The sequence below is a fragment of the Haliotis rufescens genome, unplaced genomic scaffold (assembly GCF_023055435.1).
Source record: "Haliotis rufescens isolate VD_foot unplaced genomic scaffold, xgHalRufe1.0.p SCAF_5, whole genome shotgun sequence".
Lineage (NCBI taxonomy): Eukaryota > Metazoa > Mollusca > Gastropoda > Lepetellida > Haliotidae > Haliotis > Haliotis rufescens.
This window is the reverse complement of record NW_025964223.1, coordinates 8,477,026-8,490,435: the sequence shown is the minus strand read 5'-3', so window position 1 is coordinate 8,490,435 and position 13,410 is coordinate 8,477,026. Positions and strand designations below refer to the sequence as shown.

The window sequence follows — 13,410 nt, the reverse complement described above, 5'->3', positions numbered from 1 at the left end:
AGTAGAAATAATTCCAAATAACGTGCATACATCAACATATCAGTTACATCAACTATTTTCCCAGACATGTATCCTCAGGTGACCCTTTGTTTGCTTCGAATCACCCAGTTTCTTATTGCTTGCAAAAGCTCAGACATTATTTGTTGGCATAATCTTATTAGACTACCATTTATCATCTGAAGAGATACATTTCTCCTTCAGTTTTCTATTTCAAGAAAGAAAATATCATCTCAGCTGCAAAAATTCTGATCAAGTTGATATGATTATTGGCTTTATTCCAGACTAGTTGTGCCACAAGTAGTATTTTAACCAAGATTTACTGCAGTACTGACAGTAATAGGTGATAATATTTACCTGATGACTAAATATCTAGGCAGCAAATTTCCACATGCACTTTAGCGAAAAGAAACTTTGTTAATTCCACAAATACCACACAAGGTGGAGCGTTAAAGATGCGCCAGATGTTTTCACTGGGGGGCCATATGTGGACGTTTAGGCTTGAAATGTGCATGTTTAACTCGTAATTCATCAGCTTTCAAAATCAGTTCTGTTTACAATTTGTTACATCCAATGCGTGGTAATCCAATCCTCTTCGGGCTCACATAAGTTAAAACTAGATAGAGTGCAGGTTTGCTCAGCATGGTTAATCACACAAACAAAACTGGTATGGGGTACAATTAAAGATGATCACGAAATTAGGAATGAAACATAGTACCCAGATGTTCTGTGTTAAATTTACCACACACAAAAATAAGTTCCTTTTCTGTTTGCTGTCATAGGTTATGTTGTTTTTACTACACAAACCAACCAATCACAATGAAGAAACAGTAAACTGATAACAGAATTTTTTCCACATATATTTTATTTACATTCTTCCCGATTGTCACTGTACCTCAAACAGTAAACAGAGACATGGATAACTTAGTCGAATCACACACACATACTATTGTTTATGTTAGTCAAAAAGAGAATTATATGAACAAAATTGTTTTTTTTACATATTCTCTTACAAAAAAATCCTCTATGCTACCAATCAAAATATCAAACCATGCACAGACAGTGGAATTGGGGTTTAATGCTATTTTAGCAAACTTGTTGACACTCAAAATTGGTTTTACAGATTACACTCATGTTGGGAATAGAAATCACACGTTTTTCATCATGAGCAATGACACTAACCACTAAACTACCTAGACTAGGGAGGTGGGGTAGCCTAGAGATAAAGCGTTCGCTGGTCACGCCAAAGGCCTGGGTTCGATTCCCCACATGGGTACAATGTGTGATACCCATCACTGGTGTCCCCTGCCATGATATTGCTGGAATATTGCTAAAAGTGGCGTAAAACAATACTCACTCACTCACTACCTCAACTACACTTACTCCAAACCACAGGATAACTATGGACCTCAAGCAGGAAGTCAACAGTGAGCTACAGTGACCTACATGCTACCTATCCCTACCATGAATGTCTTTAGGACCCATACCAGGTGAGGTGTGTCGACGCCCAACATTTGGACTGACGAGGCTTTCCTGAATACTGAGCCCACTTTGTCTTTTGAGAGCCTCGATTGTCTGTCGCAACTCATTCAACTCAGAATCCTGAAAAAACAATAAATATCATCACATAACCATTGATTATACTTTTAAAAAATTCAATACTTTTTACAAATATGAATATTTTTGCATGCATGGATTTAATTTAACCTCTGAACTGTAACACTATTTCTGGTGCCTCATCTTGCATGAAGTTTTTTATGACTTTAAAAAACAGATAATGTAATGCTATCTGTAAAAAAAACACCACACCCTGGTACACCATGTAAAAGCATTTGGGAGTTACATCTGTGAAAATATCAAGAAATGCACATCACATGATTCTTTAATTTCAAATATGGCTGCCAGTTATCACCCAAGTCTGATTTATCTCCCTTTAGTTCTTTTGATTTCTGACGAGTGTTGATTAGCAAACATGTTGTGCTGTGAGTCATGGAAGCAGTATTTCATAACATCAGATAAAATCACCACTTTTCTAAATTTACCCATTCAGCACTATGTCTTATCTCCAATGAAGAAACACAAGGATTCAGTTTCACAACTTCCAAACAGGAATTTTTATGTCTCAGATACAAACATAAACTGTGCACCGCCACTCACGGTTTACCAATCGTCCAAACATATTTTTTTTCAAAACTGCAATCTACTTAAATACTCTTGTCAAATCCAAAATATCTCAAAATGTATACATCGTCTATATATTTCTAGGATGAGACAAAATTGTTTGTGTAGTGTGATGCACTTCTATTTGCAAGGAGGAGGATTTTCAAGAAATTAGATTTTGTGAAAATGTGTTTACGTCAATGAAACTCTGTTTTAGCCTGATTTGGTAACATCAACAAATTTTTTGATGAAATACTATTAGAAATAGATAGTTCTCTACACAAAGTATCTCATGTGCATCTGAGACCTTGAAATTATTGGTAAGTAATATACTTTTTTTCTAAGACTTGCAGTAAAAAGTAGGGAAATACAGCACAAAAATAATTACGATTATTAATATTAATAACAGTGTAACTTACACTCCACATTACAATAATCAATTTCATGTTCGAGAAACTATAAATAGTTCTGATGTTTTGCAAAGTTTCTCAAACTTTCCTTATATGTTAATTTCTAATGGTTCAGTCTCACTAAGTAAATTTCTATTATCTCAAAGTTTCTGACATCTCTGAAAACCTCTGAATGACTTCAGTCCCATACATATTGAAACGTTTAATCCATACCTGTTGTGGTGAACATTTTACAACTTTGAGTTCCTCATAACTAAAGTGTCTGACACCTCAAACTTTCAGACATCTCAAAACAAAGTTTTGTTATCTAATTGTTTCTTGTAGCATGCAAACAAAAAATGCAACTGTATTAAGTAAACAATCTACCACTTAACATTTAAATGCCCAAATAGGTAATAATACATGAACAAACAGTATGAAATAGCAATGCTAATATTTGTAACTTGAAAATAAGCAAAGATCATAAAAGAAAACTAAAGTACCAACAACACTACTGTAAATATTTGTACAAACACTAAACTCATCGTCCCTAACACATTTCAATACTTATTTTCACATTATACTGTTTGTCTTGTTGTGTTTAACCCACAGGCAAGGGGCCTTCCCAGTCTAGTCAACTCTCTCAGATGGCTTTCTTGCCAAAAATAATGCATCAATATGGTTTTTTTAACCAACATCAATAAACAAAATGTCCCAGTCAAGGCGGTGTGGACTGGAGATAATTTTTATACATGAAGCAGACTGTTTTCTTTATCGAAAGCACGTAGGACCATCTGTTTTTTGGACGGTTCTTTCAGTTCTGGGATAACATTTTCCAAAAACATTTGCTATTCCAGGTAAAAGGCAAATCGATGATTTGCTAATCGTAAGATCACTCAAGTATCATTTTGACATGCATTACGAAATGTCTCCTTTGTTTTCGGGGATGAAATTGATGACTCCGTGGTGACTCTCCCTAACTGCTGGCATAACACCGCCATGTGGATGCAATAGATGATCTTGTCTATATCTTACGGTCAAACCAATTCCGTTTGACCTTTTCTCTTTAATAATAAGGTCAAATTGCATGATCTGCAAACAATATTATCTGTTGGGTGTTCGACAAGAGATGAATGCTTATGTATACGAAATCAACGCCAGTGAAATGGAATGCGATGTAACAAGTCTCATGTGGGTTGCAGTTACGCAACAAATCATGTCTATTTCCATGCTTGATAAATACTGTATTTGATCCGAAGCACATGACATAACATACAAGCATCGCAGGCGTATGGAAAGAAACAATTCAAGTGTTGGTTTCTATCAGTCACCATCAGATGGAATTTGCTGAATAATATCAGTTCTGTCAAACATCAACATTCAAAATGTTTGACACATGTTGTATTTGGCAAACATTTGCATCATCAACATCAATCAAACACAAGTGACACAGCAATTTATACTAATCACTGATGAAGATTTTATCCATCAAAATTTTATTAAAAAATTTGGACATGTTTGGTTTTTCAAAAACAGAAATCTCATGCTGAAGTTTACAAAAATTATGCATTTAGAATGTTTCACAAAATGAAAGAAAAATGTATTAAAAAAAGAAAACATGTTGATATTGAAAATGTATTGAAAAATGTCATTAGAATATTTTTTTGAAATTACCTGAATATTTTCCTGAGAAGGCCGCACCACCTGGGTGTAAAATTTCATGAATATTTTAAAATTCTGGTTTTCTTCAAAACATTTTTCAAATTCCATTACTTATATGAAGGCAGATAGAATCCATTATATAGCAACTGATATGGCATTCTAACACGAACAACTTCACATTTTCTCACAGTAATTTACTTTTTATCTACTTTTTTTAAAAGGACAGTAGCCCCACTCCATTTCTTAATCACATTTCCTCAAATGCCCTCTCTTTTTTAACTCTCTAACCTTTCAAACAAGACTAAAATACAGTACATTGTTGAAAAACATCCTTGACATTGAAAAATACACATTACCAGTAGAAAGTATCACTTTCAGGAGATGTTTTGTTCAAATACAAAAAGGTTTGATAAATAAGAATGATGAGGTGATCAATTCCCGAACAATGTCTGCGTTCCCTGATGAAACCCATCCAAGTCATGTTTGATATGTTTCCCTCGGAACCTAAACAGTTCACTTGGAGTCCTGTTTTTTTAACACTTCCAAATTCCAGTGCCTAGATCAAGTTTTATTTCAGCTCTTCGACAAAAAATAAATCAACCACCTCTCTAAATAGCTGTCTGGCAAGTGTTTTGTTTATCTGTTTTGCTTCACCAAATGACCTTATTGGATTGTTTAAAGGGCTTTGTACTTTTCATCAAACTTCTTTTTCACAAAATCTGCATTAACTGATTCTGAATTCACACGTTTTTCTCTTTTTTATAAAAAAAGAGACCTTAAATTTACAATGTTTTTAAATCAACTGTCACCCCTTTCAATAATGTTGTAAGATGAAAGCAATTGTGAGATATTAACTTTGAAATTTATTCAGAAACTAAACAGATGTATTAATCAAGTCTTTAAATCCCACACAAACATATATATTTTGTTTCCAGATATATACACATCATGTAAATGTAACAAAAGATATTTACCAAATGCTAACATATTTCTTTGATCTGAATTTTACATGTGTAATATTTAAACTAGATTGTCCCATTACCAATTTTTAAATCTCCCTCAAGTATTTCAAAGTATCCATTCTTAAATAAAGGATTTTGTGGAGGTAAGATGCAGATGCTTTCTTTTCATTTCTTTTCCTTTTTCTTTTCTTTTTTTGGGGGGAGGGAGATTTAAATAAAGTTGGACATGCATGCTGTGCCAGAAATTTTTAATTCATCAAAGAAATTGTCTTAGTTATGAGCCTATAACTGGATGAGTACAGGAACTAGTTAAGTAACTATATGCTAGCCTAGTCTCATTTCTTGAAACACATCCCCTTTACATCAATATTTCCTACTACATCCATTCACTCAGATAAGCAAAAGCCACCCCCAGTCTACATCCTTAAAAAACATCCCATCTTTAAATTTCACCTAACTACAATATTGATTTACCATTTAACAAAATTTAAAAAATAAAATCCACCCCCTTTTAATTTCTTGAAACACATCCCCCTTTAAATCTAACCTAACTACAACATTGATTTACTATAACAAAATTGAGAAAGAAAAAAACACTCCTGTCAAATTTCATGAAACACATCCCCCTTTAAATTTAACCTAACTTCAACATTCATTAACTGTAACAAACTTGTGAAAGTAAAAGCCACCCCAGGTCTCATTTCTTAAAACACATCATCCTTTCAATTTAACCTAACTACAACATGTATTTAATACAACAAAATCCAGAAAGTAAAAGGCATGCCAGCCAGATTTCTTAAAACAAATTTCCCTTTAAAATCAATTAACTAAAATATACATTTATTGTCACAAAACCAGCAAAGATAAAAGCATCCTGGTCTAATTTCTGGAATCAATTCCCCTTTAAATTCTACTTGAAATGCTCACAGTTGCTGCAAACATCTCACCTTTTGTTCAGCAGTTGATGTTAACATCTGGAGACGTGATGTCATGTTCGACAGGCTCTGCTCAAAGGCTGCCACCACATGGGCCTGAAATGTACAAGGAAAAAACATAAATATACAACCAAATATGTAAATAAATATGTCAAGCACTGATATAAGATTTCGAGAGAGCAATGCAGTTGTAAAGCACTAAGTGTTTTTCGCATTGTTTAAGAGCATCAGCTGATTAAAATCTACCCCTGTGAAATTAACAACTACACATGTTGCACATAGCTGTCAACACAAAGGGACCAAGCCCAGAAAACCATGTTCACTTCCCATGATGCACAAACATATACAAATCATCAACAAGGAAACTTGAAATACTCTGAAAAAGTCACTATGTATGATGAACACTTTTTCTATCAAGCATTCCTATAGTTAAGTGAGAACAAGACCTAAGTGTTCAAATTTAACATTCCAATTTTCATAAACTGGTTTTCTTCCCACAGAGTCTGTGAAATTATTCCAGTAATAACGTCAAAGCAGTTTAATTTAGATAGTGAAATAACCATTTTCATAATATACAACAAATTATTATTTCATTTTTCATATCATTCTATAAAATCCCTTTTCAATTTCATTCTAAATCTTTTTTGGATCAGTTGGAAAAGTTGATAAACCAAAGTTAACAACCATGCCAAAAATATGATCTGCCATTTTTCTTTACACCTACAACTTCTAATACACCATTGGGAGAATGATACCTTGACTTCCCTTTGAGACAGATCAGCATCATTCATGAACATATTTCTAGCATATCTGAAATATGTATTGGCAGGTGTTGAAGACGAAGTACAAAAAAATTATTTCTAAATGCCATTTGCTCTGGTTGGTATTTCCTCAAAGCAGTCGTATCAAGGCACTAACTACCCTTTCACCTTATTACATTACCAAAATGCCCATAACACAATATTCCTTCACATCATCTTCTTAAACACAGAATTAGCTGCCTTTGAAGAATATTTATGAAATGATTACAGCAGCAGGGCGGCCTCCATCTTTTCACTTTCAAACACAGTCCTATACCACTGAACCCCAAACATTTGTGTCCCGCTGTTCTGAAGGTTGTCCAGACATAACTTCAAAACCTTTCGCTCCTTTTATGTTAAAGAAGGCCGAGAAAAATTAATACGACACGAAACACAAGCATTTAATTTGCCACGATTCCTCTTCTACCCTACAGGTAGCCATGGTGGTCTTGGAGTGCCAGGAGCACTCTCTCCGCCATCAAAAGCATAACCTACATAGGTATTTACACAGCTTAAAGATGGCCGCTTTCTTCTTACCGGCACTTTTGGCATGTGAGACCACATGCAACAACACCCCAAAATGATCAAATTGTCGACCTTTGGGTCAGAAAAAAGACCAAACGTTGCGATTCCAAACAAGCCAAACAAAAACATGCTGTTCAGTCTGTGAGAAGTCTTCGATTCCAGAAACAAAAACATTCTGCTGTCAGAATCAAGGAGGCCATCTTGACTACAAGACAACACAATGACTATCATTACTGTGGGCCATTTCCCCAACAACAGACCATAGACCATCTTAGATTGGGCTTGGGGTAAAAGTGTTCTGTTATGAACTGTTATTACCATAGCCAGAACATTTGCTAAGACCTTAATTTTTTCTATCTTGCACAGAATCACATAAATTTGAATTTGTTCCATCAAAAAGCATTAGTTCTTGTTCTAAGGAACAATTTAAACTCGGTTCCATACAGCACAGAATAAATTCCCGATATTTTGGCTTATCCTTGTACAGAATAAATATCTTTGATAACTTCATCAACACCCTTTATCATAAAACCCTTTGGTAAAAATAGCTGTAAAATTAAACAAAAAATATACAAGTTAAAAAAATATATTTGATGACTTCATCACAAAGTTTCAAGCATGCTTGCATTCGAAATACTTGTAAACGTTCCAAAAATCGTCCTTAATCAGAGTCAATTTATTTTCTCAGCTGAGCGAAAAAATCTCAAGAACGAAAACATTTGTGGCATGAAAAAGTTGGATCAACGCCTTTAACAAGTGCTCTACAAAGGGGCAGAGAATGCATCTCGTTGGTGTTACAGCTCGCTCCTATATTAGAGTAATCACATACCCCGTCTCTCCTATCTATCTCCACTATCAAAACACACCTTCTTACTGCTTGACAGATGGTGAGGTAATGAACCCACCTCTTCAACCCCTAATGATCAGGAACTTGTTTACTGCCTGACCTGGCTAAAAATATTGGGGCATATTTAGTAGCTACTATCGGACCTACAGATATCCGCTGTTCATAAGTAGCCTGAGTTGGTAATTCTAGACAAGAAAATCATATACAAAGTAGGATAAGATCTTGCATGTGTCGTCAAACTACCTGGCCAGATCAGAAAGATGTTTTGTAGTATTTTTGAGGATTTGGTTTGAATTTTGCACCAGATAGTACCTATATAAACTTCTTATCCATGATGGCTGCATGGTGGTCTGTCTTATCATGGTACAATTATACCAAGCACCTGTTGATGCTAATCTAAGTTGTTTTCACTTGATTTGTAGATTTTGTCTTCTTTGCATATTTTTCAATTATTTGTCTGAATGGGTACAAAGAAGTACCTGTTAGTCTTCAATAAAGGTGCCACTTCAAATGTTTACTAAACTGTTACTGGAAAGTAGAATCATATATCTGTACAGTTACATATTCCTGTAAATATATGTATACCTGTTTCTGAAACCATGCACTTATACCATAATCCAGGCTAACATTCCAATGCCAAACCTGAAAGGTTGTTTGGTTTGGTTGATTGTTGTTTTACCCAACACTCAGAAATACTTCAGATATATGATGGTAGGGGGGCACGGGTGGCCCAGTCGTCTGAGGCACCGCTATTTGCTGTGCAGAGTTGCGTCCCTTGGGCATGCCAGAAACCTATGATTGTGGGTTTAAATCCCGGTTCGCCCCGATTATGTTTCTAGGCTTGTCAGCATCATACCCGTGCTTGTGGGTTTCACCAAAGTGGTAAACGTCTGGGACCTGCATCACTTCGGGCTTTCCTCCCACATTAAGCTGACACGCCGCGATGTAACTGGAATACTGTTAAAAGCGGCGTTTAACACAACTCACTCACTCACTTTATGATGTTGGCTTGTAAATAATAAAGCCTGGACCAGACAATCCAGTGACCGATACCGTCAAGGATCCACAATGAGGGATGATGATACACAATCAACCTAGTCATCGAGACAAAGAAAGATGTTGTTTCCTTTAACAGCACACAGAGATAACCACCCTAACAAAACAAATTCTCCTCATCCTCCTTTCCTTCATCCCCCTCATGCACCTTCTCTGTACCCTCCCCATCAGCCCACTCAGGTGGTCCTCCACCCCTTGGGATACTAAAGCAAAACACTCTCCCATACCACATCTCCTTCCATGTTTATTGGCCCACTGAACCCAATCCTATTACTCAATACTTGGTGGTATATAATGGCACCAGCACCAGTATGGCTTTACAGAGTCAACAAAGTCTCAGACAGACAGTGGAATCAACATTTTGGTCAAAACCTGCTGGTAAACCATGAGTTATCGGCTCTTTGTATGTACCCAGAGTCTAGAATGATTTGATAAGACGAGACAGACTCGTTAAGGAATTAAGGAATGTTCTGGGTTCCATTTGGATTTTACTTTTCATTTGTAGATATATATTCTTAAAGGAGACAACTTTATTTCAGGGAGTAAATCTTATTCTGTGTATGTGGCAGACATGTAACGTGAAAGTGGGATTGTTACAATGAGATATATTACAAGACCTTTCTTCAGTCTGCCAGCACTGAATCATGACTGTTCATTCTTAGCATTTTGAAAATTGTCATATCAAAACACTTATAAGACTCCTAGTAAGTACTTCAATGTACTATGTCTGACACAAAGAGTGAATTCACATAGGTAAGACTTACAGATCAAGGATTATAATCAGAACAAATTTGGAATGAAACTAACAAACTTGCTAAAAATCTTAATCACCCCTGCAAAGCACCAGACTTGCTGGGACACAGGCACCATGGTTGGGTAGGGTGCGGCTAAATGATTTGCTTACATTGAGCTACCTATTGATAAGGGGAGGTAGGGTAGCCAAGTCATCAAAGCCTTCGCTCTTTACACCAAAGGCCCAGGTTCAATTCCCCACATGGGTACAACGTGAGCCCTTTCTGACGTCCCCCAACATATTACTGGAATATTGCTCAAAGAGGCATAACACTCACTCATATTATTGATCTTAAGTTTGTTTCATACACCAAGAAATCTAACAAAGAAATACAATCACTCTGACTTTCTGCATAAATCTAACTGAACGAAATCCAAAAGCATTAAGTTGGTTTGTGAACAAGGCAGATATTTTAAGATTGTGCTTATCCTGCCTAAACTAATGCAGATTACGAGAAGAAAGCCCCGATCAGACAATGATGATTAATCTATAAAGTTTGGGCATTACTTGGTCAACAGACTCACGTCACGAACACAATGTTAATGGAAATCACTAGATATGAGGTTATGACGTTCTCTGCGCATATAATTTCCCCGTCATTTGCGGAATCGAAGGAATGGAGCTGACGTTTATTGTTCTACCTAGCCACAAGATTTGATCAAAGCTGCACAGAAAAGGCCAAACTGTCACCAAATCAACAAAGTATTCGGAAAATATCCACATCATTGACCTTATATTTGATATCAACTAGCAGTGTGTGCGTAACAGTCCAATCTCGCAGATAAGTGGTGAATCTCAATAGGAATTTGGCAGATCGGGGATGATTGTACGATTAATTAAAGGTCGAAATGAATCTTTATGAATTGATCTGTCAATAACTGCCTTTTGATTCCAAGTTAATACTATTTGGATAACTTATCGCACTGAGCTGCAGAAGAATATACAGAGTTTCCAGGCAATAGCTTAACAGGGGGACTAAGCTCCACTATAAGGTGCCCATGTAAGTGAGTGAGTGAGTACGGTTTTACGCCGCTTTTAGCAATGTTCCAGCAATATCACAGCGGGAATCGAACCCGGGTCTTCGGCATGACGAGCGAACGCTTTAACCACTAGGCTACCCGACCGCCCCAGGTGCCCATGTGAAGTTAAGACATTGTCTCTGTTAAATTTAGATAATCATTAATTGTTAAAAAAGATGTGCATTATATAATTTTAGTCAGCAGACAAAGAAGTATTATAATGACCAGAATCATAATTGCTGGGACAGCAAATTTGCATATACAAAGTACCCATTTAAGAAAAGTGGTAAAATTGGTTGAATAACATCCTTGTATGAAATTCTTTTTAGCGTAAGTTTGGTTGGTTGGTTTATTGTTTTACGCCGCACTCAGCAATATTCCAGCTATATGACGGCGGTCTGTAAATAATCGAGTCTGGACCACACAGTCCAGTGATTGACAACATGAACATTGATCCACGCAATTGGGATCGATGACATGCATCAACCAAGTCAGTGAGCCTGGCCACCCGATCCCGTTAGTCACCTCTTATGATTTTTAGCTTAAGAGTTACAATATGTAGAGCCAATGTGAAAGCCATTTAGACTTTTATTATGATAACCATAAATCTATGAGATTGCATCAAAGTGTTCAAGACAATACCTTTGTCTCAATTCCAAAAATGATTTTGATTTAAGGAAATCGATAGAGGATTTGCTTGTGACTCATTTATTTCTGCAACTTTCATATAAACTTTGCTGAAAACTTGGGAAAGAAATATACGACTCTAATACACTTTATTGCTTCATAGATGTTTGAAAAGAACAACTCCATTGACACTAAACTGAATGAGTTCTCAGACAGAAATAACACGTATACAGTGTTTAGGCACCATTTCTGCCATAGCTTTGTAATGATTTGCACATTCAAATGACCAACACAGACAAACCATTTATTTTCCAATTTCCACAAGAACCAAATCAAGTCTTATATCAGTCCATCAGTCAAACTTTTGTATCAGTTCAAGCTTTCATCAAACGAAACTGCCCTTCAGTCAAACACTGCAGCAGACTTAGAAGCCAATCTGCCACATCAAGATTAATTCAGCATCGTTATGACCAGTTGCCATGGAAACATATAGATAGGAACCAGCATGATTTCTGAAACCGTTATTGACCCTCAAACATAAAAGTGACAAGGGGTAATTTACACCTCCACGATCAGAAAGTGTTTGTGAAATGGGTCCCATGTCCCAAAGCTTTCGAATGATGAATACTGTCTGCCGCGAACAAGAGACAGCTTCGAGACCGGCAGCCAGCTATAGAACAAAGCGTTGGACTTTTCAGAACTGCGCAGCATTGGGAGCCCTTGACAACCATCCTCCTTGTCAAAGTTCCACGATAACCTTACCATTCCAAAAGTCCATTATGCTACTCGAACCATTCCCTTACAAGAACTTCTAAGAATTTAGTTTGATAACAAGTGTTATTTCACTCCTTAATACTTAAATATACCATATTACATCAAGTGTCCATAACTGGAAGATCATTTTGACAATGTAATTACATGGACTGTGGGTAGTTCCATATGTCTAAATATTTTGATTACAGTTAAGCTTCAATTTATTAACTTCAAATCATGTCACACAAAAAACCCTAATCATACTCAGATCAATAAAATCTTGGTTGAAAAATTCCAAAGCTCTGACGTTTGACTGTTTATCCATGATTACAATCCTGTCCAAAATAGCTATGCTGATTTATCAAGTCTGTTGAAGTGTAAATAAGTATTACAGATAACCAAATTTTGAGAAAACAGTATAATAATTTGATGTTATAAACCACACCACCATGTGATCAAATCATGAAAGCAGTGTATTCAGCTATGAACATTACATGCATATATTAATAAGAGCATAACGTTATCATTAATTCCGCCATCTGCGCAGAATGTACTCAGCAGCCTTGATGTATGACTATCAAACAAATCAAACAGTGTAAATGGCGATTAACAATTTCAACATGTGTAAACAACATTTGTTTTTATAACTGAACCAGACCAGGCCCCATGATGGCCGTTCATCATCCAAACACAATCCATGTGCTGAAATCTATTTACGACTTTTAAAGTTTGTTATCATAATCTTAAGCCTTAAGTGTAAATCCTTTGGGTGTATTATGCTTTAAAAGCAGGTTTAATATTTCATACAGGATCCTGGTTTAGAAATGCAACATATTGTCAAGTAATGTAAATTTCAATATATTTTTTACATGACATTTACAAAAA

At 35.9% G+C, this 13,410-nt stretch overlaps 1 protein-coding gene across 18 annotated transcripts in view; it reads right to left on the bottom strand.

Moving 5' to 3' along the window:
* The window catches only part of LOC124110337 (neuron navigator 2-like), a 605,924-nt gene that overhangs the window by 16,793 nt on the left and 575,721 nt on the right, over positions 1–13,410 (bottom strand). For 14 of the 18 annotated variants that reach the window (XM_048384120.1, XM_048384124.1, XM_048384127.1 and 11 more), the window contains 3 exons: positions 6,118–6,201; positions 4,221–4,250; positions 1,461–1,599 (listed from right to left, as the gene is read on the bottom strand). In XM_048384120.1, the coding sequence (XP_048240077.1) occupies positions 1,461–1,599; positions 4,221–4,250; positions 6,118–6,201 (253 nt within the window). The remainder of the gene's footprint in view (positions 1–1,460; positions 1,600–4,220; positions 4,251–6,117; positions 6,202–13,410) is intronic. The other 4 variants (XM_048384123.1, XM_048384128.1, XM_048384122.1 and 1 more) reach the window with 3 other exon arrangements.